Source organism: Scyliorhinus torazame, chromosome 16 (assembly GCF_047496885.1).
Source record: "Scyliorhinus torazame isolate Kashiwa2021f chromosome 16, sScyTor2.1, whole genome shotgun sequence".
In the NCBI taxonomy this organism is placed as follows: Eukaryota; Metazoa; Chordata; class Chondrichthyes; order Carcharhiniformes; family Scyliorhinidae; genus Scyliorhinus; species Scyliorhinus torazame.
In genome coordinates this window covers 29,091,601-29,105,734 of record NC_092722.1, presented here as the reverse complement: position 1 = coordinate 29,105,734, position 14,134 = coordinate 29,091,601, and the positions used below count along the sequence as shown (strand labels likewise).

The 14,134-nt window shown below is 56.8% G+C and overlaps 1 protein-coding gene across 2 annotated transcripts in view; it reads right to left on the bottom strand.

The window, feature by feature from the left end:
• The window catches only part of odad1 (outer dynein arm docking complex subunit 1), a 41,332-nt gene extending 29,960 nt beyond the window's left edge, over positions 1-11,372 (bottom strand). For both annotated transcript variants that reach the window (XM_072478133.1, XM_072478134.1), the window contains exons 1-4: positions 11,210-11,372; positions 2,600-2,681; positions 1,826-1,925; positions 1,105-1,294 (exon numbers count right to left, since the gene is read on the bottom strand). In XM_072478133.1, coding sequence (XP_072334234.1) covers positions 1,105-1,294; positions 1,826-1,925; positions 2,600-2,663 — 354 coding nt within the window. In that variant the 5' untranslated portion in view covers positions 2,664-2,681; positions 11,210-11,372. The remainder of the gene's footprint in view (positions 1-1,104; positions 1,295-1,825; positions 1,926-2,599; positions 2,682-11,209) is intronic.
• Positions 11,373-14,134: the final 2,762 nt, after the last annotated feature.

Below are 14,134 nucleotides of genomic sequence, written 5' to 3'. Positions count from 1 at the left end.
AGTTACTATGAAGACAGGATACTGCTCTCCAATATGTCACTGAAGGGAGCAGCAATAACCACCCAATCAAACACAGGGGGTGGGAGAATCACCCAAGGTACATGGCTCTGGTACATTTTCCAGGGACCAGGTCCTGCAGCTTTGAGCAGCTCATTCATAAACCCCCTGGGAAATGATACAGATGAGGTAGCCAAGCAGTACAAATGCAGTTAGTTCAGAGGGTTGGTGCGCTGGCTTGGTTGATGCTGAGGCATCCAGTGTACAAGGTTTCAGATTTGGTCCCCAGTCTGAGTGACACTTACTATTCTCAGTTGGGTTGCTGTTGTCCTGAGGACAAGTGAGTAAGGATTACTGCTCCTGATCACTTCTAGTGACCCTGGGTGGATAGTCTGGACAAGGGCAGAATGGGCTTTGGCTGGACAAGTGGCTCCTGCCACACAGTCACACCTGAAGAAAGGTCACCGGAGCACCAGACATTCCACCTGAGCTTAGAATGAGGGGGATTTTGCCTCCTGCTGGAAAGTCGGCAGGCAGCCTTGTAAAATGGAGTTGGTACAAGAAGCACTCTGCTCCTTCTCAGGGTTTACTAGCCCTAACTATCCAGGCATCTTGAAGCACCTCCAAGAGCCAGGCAGGAAACAAAAGTTAATTTCTGTCAATGGTGTCTGAATCCATCTGAACCCTGGGAGTGGAGGCCCAGCAAAGGCTCCCCCAACATCTACAACCAGTCCCAACCCCAAGGAGGCATTAAACTCTCTTTGTGGGGCCAAGAGGAGCTGGAGCATAGGCCTCACCTGTCCTGGGCCTCACCAACCTCAGTCTTCACCGCAATCAGCACGGCTCAACCTTTGGTTCCTCAACATGGGCGCTCTTATCTGCCCCCCCGGGTCTGGGCCTTTCCTTCCACCCCTGGCCTGGACTTTCCTCCACCTTCCATCATGCGTTGGGCTATAAATTCTTCAGTGGCATGTCAATGAGGCCCAGTCATGAGAAACACTAGAACCTCACACAGCCGCCTCCAGATGTTCTGGCCACTCGCTAGGCCACCTTCCCTCCAGGAATTCCCATTGTCCCCAGTGAGTCCCAGATAACCCTTATCTCCACCTCCTGCTCCAGATCCATGATCATTTGCTTCTCTCTGGCAATCTGCTCCTCCAGCTGCTCCTGGTAGCTCAGCATGTTCTGAACACTTTCCATGTTCTCCTGGTCCTGCTGCTGGTTGTGTTTACTATCTAAAAGTTGTAGATTCAACATCAGCTCTCCACGGTCCTTTTCCAGAGTCTCAATTTCCGCCCTGGCAAAACCAGAAAAGTTAGGAATTGACACTCTTTTCCAAACAGAGATGCAAAAATCAGACAGGTTAGTGACTTCTTAAGCTATTGACAGTGCTCAGAATTTATGTCAAGATACACTATCAGCCTCAGACACTCCCAGGACAGGTAGCATAAGTTAGATACAGAGTAAATAAAGCTCCCACTAGATTGTCCCACTAAATACCCGGAGATAGCCACAGAATGGTCAATATTGAGTTATCATCCTCATTTATCCCAGCTTCAAGAGAGGCTTGACTTTATGGTTCCTCTGGTATTTTTGATGGAGAGTGAATAACTGGTAGATTTTCACTGTTAATGGTACTACATGAAAGAGGGCATGTTCTGGCCAGAAATCCTATGCCTTGGATCCATTGTAAAGATTCCTTCATCATACCAGCCTACAGTCCACAGGGTTCAGAGACAAAGAGATGAAAAGCTAATACCTCCGCGGTCCCGCTGGCTGACTGTACTTGCATTGAAATTGCACAGAGGTGTATCCTGGTGCTACTTACTCCTGCTTCCTGAGCAGCTGCTGGGACTCGAGTGTGTAGGCCTGACGATCACCCGCCATGATTCGAAACTGATGCTGCAGCTTGGCCAGCTCTGTTTCAGCTGAAAGAAAACACCTGGGATCTCAGAAAGCTGGGAGGTTAGATTGAAATAAAGAGTTTGTATTGATGAAATAGTTGCTTAGCTCAGAGTGTATCCGTGTCCGTTTGGGTGTGTGCTTGTGTATGTGTTTGAATGTTTGTGTACATGTGTGTGTGTGTGCTTTGTGTGTGCTTGTGTTATGTGTATGTGTCTGCGTGTGCTTATGTTTGTTTACTGGGCAGCATGGTAGCACAGTGGTTAGCACTGTTGCTTCACAGCGCCAGGGACCCGGGTTCGATTCCCAGCTTGGGTCACTGTCTGTGCGGAGTCTGCACGTTCTCCCCGTGTCTGCGTGGGTTTCCTCCGGGTGCTCCGGTTTCCTCCCACAAGTCCCAAAACACTTGCTTGTTAGGTGAATTGGACATTCTGAATTCTCCCTCAGTGTACCCAAACAGGCGCCGGAGTGTGGCGACTGGGGGCTTTTCACAGTAACTTCATTGCAGTGTTAATGTAAGCCTACTTGTGACACTAAAAAGATTATTATTGTGTGTGTATCTGCACGCACATATGGATATTGGTTATTACAGGGGCAATGCATGAATTGTATTTTTAAAATCACAATGCCTCCTGTATCATGTGCAAATACTCCAAAACCACACCCTGATCAGAATTAAGATACCAAATCCATTCCCTACCAAGGGTCTCCATGTCCCCATCACTGCCATTGGACCGGTTGCTTGAAGCACTCCCACGAGGCATTGCTTTCTTCTAGATTATCTAAGAAACACAAAAATGTTTTGGATTGATATTTAGTTTCTTGCCACTTGGACTCTATCCTGTGACCGTGTTAGTTGATGCAGGGACAGGCAATGCTGGGCAGCATTGTCCTTGATCAGTCTACACTCACTGTTACACAGGGAACTGCACAGAAAGCATTATCAACACCAAATTCAGGCTCTGTGTTTATTACAAGAACTTGAAAGGTCTGTATCAAGTCAGAACGTCCTCAGAGAATATATTTAAAGCCATTCCAGCCAAAGGAAGTTTCATGCATGTTTTTTTTTAACGGAATCTATGCAAACTCAAGCAAAAGGCCACTCAGATAAAAGCAAATTACTGCAGATTCTGAAACAGAAAGAGAAAATGCTGGACAATATTAGCTGGTCTGACAGAACCTGTGGAGATGCTGACTGTATTCTCTTTGCATTCCGCAGACCTGCTGAGATTATCTAGCATTTTCTATTTTTGTGCAAAGGTCCCCTCCGTTCATTACCTGTTGATGGATTAAGTATTTGGCTGGTGCCCCATGAGTTGCAGTTTGCTACCTCTGTTCAATCTACTCCCAAGGTCTTCAGCACCAAACACTGTTGAGATGGTTAAGGAGTGGAGCAGGTTTCCTTTTGGCTGGTTTGATTTTGTAAACAGCTCCCCATCCGTAATTAAAATCCAGCAAAATTCACTGGTGTTTGAAGGCTGGACAAGTGCAAAGAACTCCAATTAACCTCAATACTCAAACCATTCACTATGTCAGCCGAATGGTTAACCTTCATGGGCGAGCTCTAATTATCGGGGATAGTCAACTGCTGGGGGCTTCATCAGTTTTACTGTCACTTGACGCCCATAGGAATCAAGAACAGGATTCAGGGAGTGATACCCCCTGCCCCCAACCCAGTGGCACTGAGGCCAATTCCCAGTACCCCAGCTTCGCTGGTTAACACAGCTCAGACGTGGAGTATGGAACTTTAGAGACTGGATTCTCCTTTGTCGGGATTCTCCTTTGTCGGGATTCTCCATTGCGCCGGTAGCGCACTCACGCCCGGGGATTCCCCGACGGCGTGGGGCTGCCCACAATGGGAAACCACATTGGCCGGCTGGTGGGACGGAGAATCCCGCAGCCGGCAGGGGCGCGCCGCACAAGAAAATGGGTGCGGCGGGACTGAGTATCCCGCCCTTGGGGCGAAATTCTCCCGAAACGGCGCGATGTCCGCCGACTGGCGCCCAAAACAGCGCCAATCAGACGGGCATCGCGCTGCCCCAAAGGTGCAGAATGCTCCGCATCTTTGGGGGCCGAGCCCCAACATTGAGGGGCGAGGCCGACGCTGGAGGGATTTCCGCCCCGCCAGCTGGCGGAAACGGCCTTTGGTGCCCCGCCAGCTGGCGCGGAAATGACATCTCCGGGCGGTGCATGCGCGGGAGCGTCAGCGGCCGCTGAAAGTTTCCCCCGCATGCGCAGTGGAGGGAGTCTCTTCCACCTCTGCCATGGTGGAGACCGTGGTGGAGGTGGAAGGGAAAGAGTGCCCCCACGGCACAGAACCGCCCGCGGATCGGTGGGCCCCGATCGCGGGCCAGGCCACCGTGGGGGCACCCCCCGGGACCAGATCGCCCCGCACCCCCCCAGGACCTCGGAGCCCACCCGCGCCGCCTTGTCCCGCCGTTCAAAAGGTGGTTTAATCCACGCCGGCGGGACAGGCAATTTATCGGCGGGACTTCGGCCCATCCGGGCCGGAGAATCCAGCGGGGGGGCCCGCCAACCGGCGCGGCCCAATTCCCGCCCCCGCCGAATATCCGGTACCGGAGACTTCGGCAACTGGCGGGGGCGGGATTCACGGCAGCCCCCGGCGATTCTCCGACCCGGCAAGATACAAAATACAAGAGAATCTTTTGACCATTCAGAAACATCCGGCTGGATTCTCTGCTCCTGAGACGTGTTGACTCCGGGGCAGGATTCGTGGATTTCCTTGACAGCAAAACTGCTGCCACACTTGGACCGATTCCGCTGCTGTTGAGGGGCCAGCACTGGCACCATGTGGAACACAATCGATTCCAAAGAGAAACAGCCAGATTCGCCAGGAGGCTGACAAGCTGCAGCCGCATTTGTACACTTCACTCCCCACACACACCATCCCAGCTAACAAGATGGCAGCAAGACGCCAGGCCCCACGTTTTATGGACACTGAGCTTGAGACCCTCCTGGACGCCATTGAGGAGAGGCAGGCCACCATGTACCCTGGCCCGGGAAGGAGGTTGCCAGCCACCGCTGATCGCCATGCCTGGGTGCAGGTGGCAGAGGCGGTGAGCACCACGAGCACCACCATCCGGACAGGCTTGCAATGCAGGAAGAAACTGCACGACCCCCTCAGGACGGCCAGGGTGAGTAGGCAGCACTGTCCCCCGAGCACTAACCCCGTCCCACACACCCGTAACTCCCCCCCCCTCCCCCGCCCACCCAGAGGGTGGCCATACCCCCACCCTGCACCCCATGCCGGCACCCACATCGGCTGCCATGGCCCGGTGCCAAACCACTGATGCCACCAGCTGCCTGCCCCCTGGGCTGCATGTGTGGGACTGTCTAACACTGTGCATTAAGGATGCCCATAACCATCGGGAGCAGGTGAAAACTGGGGGGGGACCGCCGGACCTGCGGCCCCTCACTGCGGCAGAGCACTGGACCCTAGATGTGGTTCGTGGGCCTGAGGAAAGGGAAGGCCCCAGGGTAGAAATCGACTGCGGTCAAAGTGAGACCCCACTGAGTTACGGTTCCCCAATGCCATGTGTGTCAACCCCTCCCAACACCACCCCACCACCCTCAGTCCCATACTACCCTCACCCCCACACCACCTTAAACCGCACCCTCACCCCCACACCACCTTAACCCGCACCCTCACCCCCACACCACCTTAACCCGCACCCTCACCCCCACACCACCTTAACCCGCACCCTCACCCACACACCACCTTAACCCTCACCCCCACACCACCTTAACCCGCATCCTCACCCCCACACCACCTTAACCCGCACCCTCACCCCCTCACCACCTTAACCCGCACCCTCACCCCCACACCACCTTAACCCTCACCCCCACACCACCTTAACCCACACCCTCACCCCCACACCACCTTTTTCCAATTAAGGGCCAATTTAGCATGGTCAATCCACCTACCCTGCACATCTTTGGGTTGTGGGGTTGAGACCACACAGACACAGGGAGAATGTGCAAACTCCACACGGACATGACCCAGAGCCAGGATCGAACCTGGGACCTCGGCGCCGTGAGGCAGCAGGGCTAACCACTGCGCCACCCTGCTGCCCCATCTCCACAGCACCTTAACCCCCACCCCCACCCCCACACCACCCTCACCCCACAACCCTCACCCCCACCCTCACCCCCACACCACCCTCACCCCCACACCACCCTCACCCCCACCATCACCCCCACACCACCCTCACCCCCACCATCACCCCCACACCACCCTCACCCCCACACCATCCTCACCCCCACCATCACCCCCACACCACCCTCACCCCCACCATCACCCCCACACCACCCTCTTCCCCCACACCATCCTCAGCCCCACACTACCCTCACCCTCACCCCCACACCACCCTCACCCCCACACCACCCTCACCCCCACACCACCCTCACCTCCAGCCCTACATTCACCCCCTCACCTCCATCCCCATCCTCACCCCCACACCACCCTCACACCACCCTCACCCCCACACCACCCTCACCCCCACACTACTCTCACCTCCATCCCCACCCTCACCCCCACACCACCCTCACCCCCACCTCACCCTCACCCCCACACCACCCTCACCCCCACACCACCCTCACTCCCACACCACCCTCAACCCACCCTCACCCCCTCACCCCACACCACCCTCACCCCCACACCCTCACCCCCAAACCATCCACACTCCATCTTCACCCTCGCCCCCACTCCACCCTCACCCCCACACCACCCTCACCCCCACACCACCCTCACCTCCATCCCCACCCTCACACCCACACCACCCTCACCCCTACACCACCCTCACCCCCACACCCTCACCCCCAAACCATCCACACTCCATCTTCACCCTCGCCCCCACTCCACCCTCACCCCCACACCACCCTCACCCCCACACCACCCTCACCTCCATCCCCACCCTCACACCCACACCACCCTCACCCCCACACCACCCTCACCCCCACACTACTCTCACCTCCATCCCCACCCTCACCCCCACACCACCCTCACCCCACACCACCCTCACCCCCACACCATCCTCACCTCCATCCCCACCCTCACACCCACACCACCCTCACCCCCACACCACCCTCACCCCCACACTACTCTCACCTCCATCCCCACCCTCACCCCCACACCACCCTCACCCCCACACCATCCTCACCTCCACACCACCCTCACCCCCACACTACTCTCACCTCCATCCCCACCCTCACACCCACACCCCACACCACCCTCACCTCCATCCCCACCCTCACCCCCACACCATCCTCACCCCCACACCACACTCACCCCCTCACCAGCCTCACCTCCATCCCCATCCTCACCCCTACACCACCCTCACCCCCACACCATCCTCACCCCCACACCATCCACACTCCATCTCCACCCTCTGCCCCACACCACCCTCACCCCCACCTCACCCTCACCCCCACCCTTACCCCTACCACCACTCTCACCTCTATCCCCACCCTCACTCCCACACCCCCCTCGCCTCCACAGCACCCTCAACCCCATAACACCTTCACCCCTGCCACCCCCACTCCCCCCCGGCCCGCGATCTAATTGTGCGCCCACCAGGTGTCCCCCGCCCCCAGCCAAAGGCAGTGTCACAACCAGAATCACCCCGAGCAGAGACAGCGACACCGCCACAGAATTGACGCATATCCCTGAAACCCAGGACACCCCGGTGCTCGATTCCAAGGTGGACGCTGACTACCCGTCACAGCCGTCTCCAACACCCTCCAGCATCCCAGAGACACTCACCTCGGTCGGGCACTTTAGTGAAGAGGCTCCTGGGACACCTTCTGGTGCTCACCACACAGTCGCTCGTGTACATCAGGTGGAGGTCGGAACTCCCAGGGACTAGCTGCCGCCCAGATGGGTTTCTGGAATGGACAGTCCCATCTACAGTGGACATGCAGTCACAGAGCCAGGGACTACATAAAGGGATGTCAGCGGGCATGCAGCACCTACAGGCGCAGGGGGAGGAGTCCAACCGCGTGCAGGAGGTGGTGCCGACCATGCGTGCCACCCAGGCCAGTGGCGTCTGCGGTGGAGGCTTTGGGGGCGAGGGTTTTGGCCATGGATCAGCACATCCAAGGCCTGGGGCAATCTATGCAGGCGCTGGTCGAGGTCCAGGACAGGGCTGCCCTCTCGTGTCAGACATTGCAGCGGCGCTCCTGAGTGTGGCCCAGACACAGCGGGCCATGGCAGAGAGCGTTGCGGCATTGCCCAGGCACTGGCTGACATGGCACAGAGGGAGGCGGCGCAGTCCCAGAGAGAGACGGCACAGTCACTGACTGATGTGGCACAGACCCAGAAGCTGGTGGCACAGTCACAGCATAATATGGCGTAGTCCCAGATAGAGGCGTCCATGGCCGCGAGCATGTAGACCCTGGCCAAGGTGAGAGCGGGCCTCCAGGACTGGCAACGCCAAGTGGTGGGGGTGCCTCAGGGGATAGCCCCACTCGCACCCACTCCCATGGAGTAGCCCTGGGGCCATAGGGCACCCTGAGGGAGGAGGAGGTGATGGGGCCAGTGCCGATGACTCCCACGGGGGACGGACGCTGTGGGTGGGATGCGTTACCCATCCCCCCCCCCCCCCCGGACTGTCCTGCCATCACAGGGATCCGATGGAACCGTGTGATGGAATGGCCAGCTTGCATGCAGGGATCACCCACGTTGAAGGTGAAAAGTGCTACCGTGAGCAGGGGCCAAACGATGCGGAGCTCCAGAGTTCATCGCAGAGCGGGTTATCATCACCCTCCATCCCATGGACCAGGCCCACTGTTACTGCCAACCCAGGGCCCGCACCCCGCAGTGTGGCAGCTATGTATCATGGAGGGTTTGCAGGCGGGGTGTGGCTGCGGGGCCAGGGGGTGTTGGTGGGCGGGATTCGGTGTCCATGCCCCTGGCCAGTCCCACCCCCTCAGTCGGTGAACCTGGAGGTGATCAGAGCGTCCCGTGCGTGTTGGCCCTGGTTCATACATTGTCCCTGCCTGGGCCCCATGTCCTGCCCATCCTCCCCCTCCCCTGCATCCTCCTCCTGCCGTTCATTCTCCTCTTCCAGCATGTCGCCTCTCTGCTGTGCGATGTTGTGGAGGACACAGCAGGCCGTAATTATGCAGGCGACCCTGACAGGGCCCCTCCAGAGCGGTCCAGGCACCTGAACCCCTTCTTCAGGATGCCGAAGCACTGCTCAAACACACTCTTGGATGCCGCTAGTGAGTCTCCACATCGTCTGTGGCCTTCAGATAGGTGAGATTAGCCACGACCACAACGGATAACCCCTGTCGCCCAGGAGCCAACCCCCCAACCGGATTGGCATCTCAAAGAGGCTGGGAATCATCAAGCATGCCAGGATGAAGGCATCTTGCACACTGCCAAGGTATCGGGCACAGACATGCACGATGTGCATCTGATGGTCACATATCAGCTATATGTTCATTGAGTGGAATCCCTTTCGGTTAACGTAGAGCGGCCTGTCATCTGCAGGTGCTCGTGGGGCGACTTGCATCCTGTCGATCACGCCACTGGGCGAACCCCACTGCCTGGGCATCTTGGTGGGCCAACTGGGCATATCGGGCCTCCTTGATGGCGCAGATGCACCTCTGCACTGAGCTCTGTGAGATCCCGGACGGGTCGCCACTCAGTGCCTGGAAGGAGCCCGTGGCGTAGACGTTTAGGACGACAGTCACCATGACGGCCACCGGGAAGGGGTGTCCTCCCCCATACCCCCGCGGTGCCAGGTGTGCCATTATCTGGCAGATATGTCACACTGTCCCCTGCTCAGTTGGAGTCTTCGATGGCATGCCCGGTCCGGCAGGTCCTCGAATGACAGGCAGTGCTGGTACACACGAGGCCTCATGCGGCACCTCCTTTGCACTTCCTCCTCCTCGGCCTGTTGGACGGCTGTCTCTCCATCCTGGGTGGCTGCCTCCTGTTCCTCTGGGGAAGGCTTCGCTGCTGTAGCTTCCTCCTCCTCGAGCAGCTCCAGCTCGTACAGCCGCAGGGCATCCCCCAGGGCTGCGGCAACTAGCAGGAAGGCCACCATTGCTATTCCAATATCCATTGTCTGCAGGGACTGAAAGACCGACATGTCAGCATGATGCGTACCCCAGTGCCCAACCAGGGCCAACAGGCTACATGGTGACCCCGCATGTCCTCCCCACGCCTCCACCCCCGCACCCCTGACCCTGTCGGTACCCGGCACAGTGGGAGCCTCTGCCCCTAGCACCTGTCCCTGCTGCCAGGGATACTGTCGGCTGGCACTGCCCTTGCCAGTGGTATGCTCTGCAGCTCCTGTCCAGTGTCCCTGTAGGGGCTACAGTGGGCATTGCCCTGGGTGGGCCGCCTGCTGCCCCGCTGGTAGGTGGCAGCCAATTGTGGGGTATGGCAGAGGGTGGGGTGCGAGGGTGGTGGGGTGGGGGCACCCACACGGCCGGTGTCACTCTGCAGAACCAGGGGCCAAGGTGGGTGGTCAGTGGGATGGGCGCAGGCTGTGGCAATGGCGCTCCGTGCCTGGACCCCAGTCGCATGGGGGGGGGGGGGGTCGCCCCGGCCACATGGCCCGTTCCCCCACCCCACCCCACCCCAGCCCTGTCAATGTCATTCCGACCTCCTGTCGCTCCCTCATCAGCCACGGCGCCTGGTTCACGTGTTTTATAAGCACAAGTGAACGTCGCCGTCGGAAATTCACCCTGGTGGAGGTGGAGGCCCCGGAGAATACGGGGTCGGACCCGCTAATGATATGCCAACGGTGTTGACTGTACGTGCGTTCTGAAACGCATTGACGCCGCTGTCGAGGAGACAGAGAATTGAGACTCGCCGTGAAACCGGCGCTGCCACGATTTCGGCGGAAAACTCGACTCTCCGCCCAATCGCAATTTCCGATTCCGGCGTCAGCCAACAGCGAATCCCGCCCATAGACTTCAGGAAACATTTCCAACTCCACTGCCTCCAATTAACCGTGATTCTGGCTGAGGGTTAATGGGGTTTCTTACTGATCACTCGGGGAATCTTTCAGACTAACAGAAGCCTCAGTCACAGGGGCTGCAGGGCCGCTGATTTTTGATTTGCAATCATTGGGAATGAAATCTGTCTGAATTGTATCAAATTGCAAAACCAGGAACCAGCGATTTGAGGCAGGAATGGGCCCCCCGCGGGGTGAGCGGACACGCCGCCGTTAATCATTTGTAACAAACCTCTCCCGGGTTTCGATTCAGTGAGGATTGTAACACATTTGCAAATCGGCAGCGAAACAGTTGCGCGTAAAGTTGTTGCGAACTCTACCTGGCTGGCGGATTCGGTGAGATCCTGGACACAGATTCCTTTCCCCATGAAGTTGCTGTTTAGTTCAGAAGGAATCGTTGTTAGCAACAGTCTCCAGGGGCAGTCCGGAGCCTGCAACAGACACAATGATATTGCGATGGATACAGTGCCGGCAGCGAGGCTGCGATGTGTCAATCCTGGGCTGGGGGCGGACTCAGAGCCCCAGCTCTGTGCTGTCCCGACCCGCTTGCTTTCAGTCGGCACTGGTTGAGTTTTGAGTAAGGTGTCTGGTAAAACTCCTGAAGGGGAATTGGACTCCCACATCCTTTGTGTGTGTGTGTGTGTGTATCTGGTTAAAGATGGAGATGTGTTTTTCTTTCCACTTCACAATGAAGTGGCGTCCATTAATTATGAAACAGCAAAATCCTGCTGGAATGTGAAACAAAGCAAGAGAAAGTGCTGGAAAAACTCAGCAGGTCTGGCAGCATCCTAAGGGAGAGAGGAAACAGAGTTGACTGGCTGGAATCTCCACCTCGCGGCGTTGGAACCACGAACCGCGATTGGGCGGAGAGTCGGGAGCCCTGCAAAAATCAAGAGGCGGAATTCTCCGATAATGGGGCTACGTCCCCACGCCCGCGAGAAGATGGGCACAAATCACTCTGGACTTTCTTGGAGAAAGTCTCCGTTACCCGGAGGGCTCCTCGCAGCTCCGGCTGCCGAGACAGGGCCCTGCACTTCCAACCACGGGTCCGCGCATGCGAGCTGGCCCTGTAAATATAGGCCCCCTTCAATCCCACCAGCCCCCCAATCGGTGGCCCCCGATCGGGAGCCTGGCCACCCTGGAGGCACCACCCCCCCCCGGGACAGATCCCCCCCGTCCCTCCACCAGGGCAGCCGCAGATTGAGTCCGCAGCCGACACTCCAACCTCCCCCCCGGGTGGAACCATGGGCGTCATTCTCCGCCGGCGGGAGTCTCCGTTATGCCGGTGCCCGGGGGTTTCCCGACGGCGTGGGGCTGCCCCACAATGGGAAACCCCATTGACCGGCCGGTGTTACGGAGACTCCCGCCGGCCGGTCGGCGCAGAAATGTGACGGGGCAGGGTGGAGAATTTCACCCCATGAGTGAGCCATGCCGGCGGGAACTCGGCCAGTTGTCGGCAGAGAATCGCCGCGGGGGCCTCTTTCAATGGTCCCCGACCGATGGCGTGTTGACCGCGCGACTGCCGGCAGTTCTCCGGTTCCCACAGAATCGCAGGAAGGCGACGGAGCCGATCGTGGATCTGACGCCCCATTCTCTGCCCCTGCGCCGAGCGCGATTTCGAACTGGAGGCTCGGAGAATCCTGCCCAAGATATGCGCCCGGCGCATTGCTGCGGTCCCTTGCTGGGGGCCAGTATTTGCACGCATTTAAATCTGATTAGTGGGTTGGACACCACATGCTCCGCCTTTCCATTTAAATCTGATTAGTGGGTTGGACACCGTATGCTCCGCCTTTCCATTTAAATCTGATTAGCGGGTTGGACACCGTATGCTCCGCCTTTCCATTTAAATCTGATTAGTGGGTTGGACACCGCATGCTCCGCCTTTCCATTTAAATCTGATTAGCGGGTTGGACACCGTATGCTCCGCCTTTCCATTTAAATCTGATTAGTGGGTTGGACACCGCATGCTCCGCCTTTCCATTTAAATCTGATTAGCGGGTTGGACACCGCATGCTCCGCCTTTCCATTTAAATCTGATTAGTGGGTTGGACACCGTATGCTCCGCCTTTCCATTTAAATCTGATTAGCGGGTTGGACACGACATGCTCCGCCTTTCCATTTAAATCTGATTAGCGGGTTGGACACGACATGCTCCGCCTTTCCATTTAAATCTGATTAGTGGGTTGGACACCGTATGCTCCGCCTTTCCATTTAAATCTGATTAGCGGGTTGGACACGACATGCTCCGCCTTTCCATTTAAATCTGATTAGCGGGTTGGACACGACATGCTCCGCCTTTCCATTTAAATCTGATTAGTGGGTTGGACACCGCATGCTCCGCCTTTCCATTTAAATCTGATTAGTGGGTTGGACACCGTATGCTCCGCCTTTCCATTTAAATCTGATTAGTGGGTTGGACACCACATGCTCCGCCTTTCCATTTAAATCTGATTAGTGGGTTGGACACCGTATGCTCCGCCTTTCCATTTAAATCTGATTAGTGGGATGGACACCGCATGCTCCGCCTTTCCATTTAAATCTGATTAGCGGGTTGGACACCGTATGCTCCGCCTTTCCATTTAAATCTGATTAGTGGGTTGGACACCGTATGCTCCGCCTTTCCATTTAAATCTGATTAGTGGGTTGGGCACCGTATGCTCCGCCTTTCCATTTAAATCTGATTCGTGGGTTGGGCACCACATGCTCCGCCTTTCCATTTAAATCTGATTAGCGGGTTGGACACCGTATGCTCCGCCTTTCCATTTAAATCTGATTAGTGGGTTGGGCACCGTATGCTCCGCCTTTCCATTTAAATCTGATTAGCGGGTTGGACACCGCATGCTCCGCCTTTCCATTTAAATCTGATTCGTGGGTTGGGCACCACATGCTCCGCCTTTCCATTTAAATCTGATTAGTGGGTTGGACACCGCATGCTCCGCCTTTCCATTTAAATCTGATTAGCGGGTTGGACACCGCATGCTCCGCCTTTCCATTTAAATCTGATTAGCGGGTTGGACACCGTATGCTCCGCCTTTCCATTTAAATCTGATTAGTGGGTTGGGCACCGTATGCTCCGCCTTTCCATTTAAATCTGATTAGCGGGTTGGACACCGCATGCTCCGCCTTTCCATTTAAATCTGATTAGTGGGTTGGGCACCGTATGCTCCGCCTTTCCATTTAAATCTGATTAGCGGGTTGGACACCGCATGCTCCGCCTTTCCATTTAAATCTGATTCGTGGGTTGG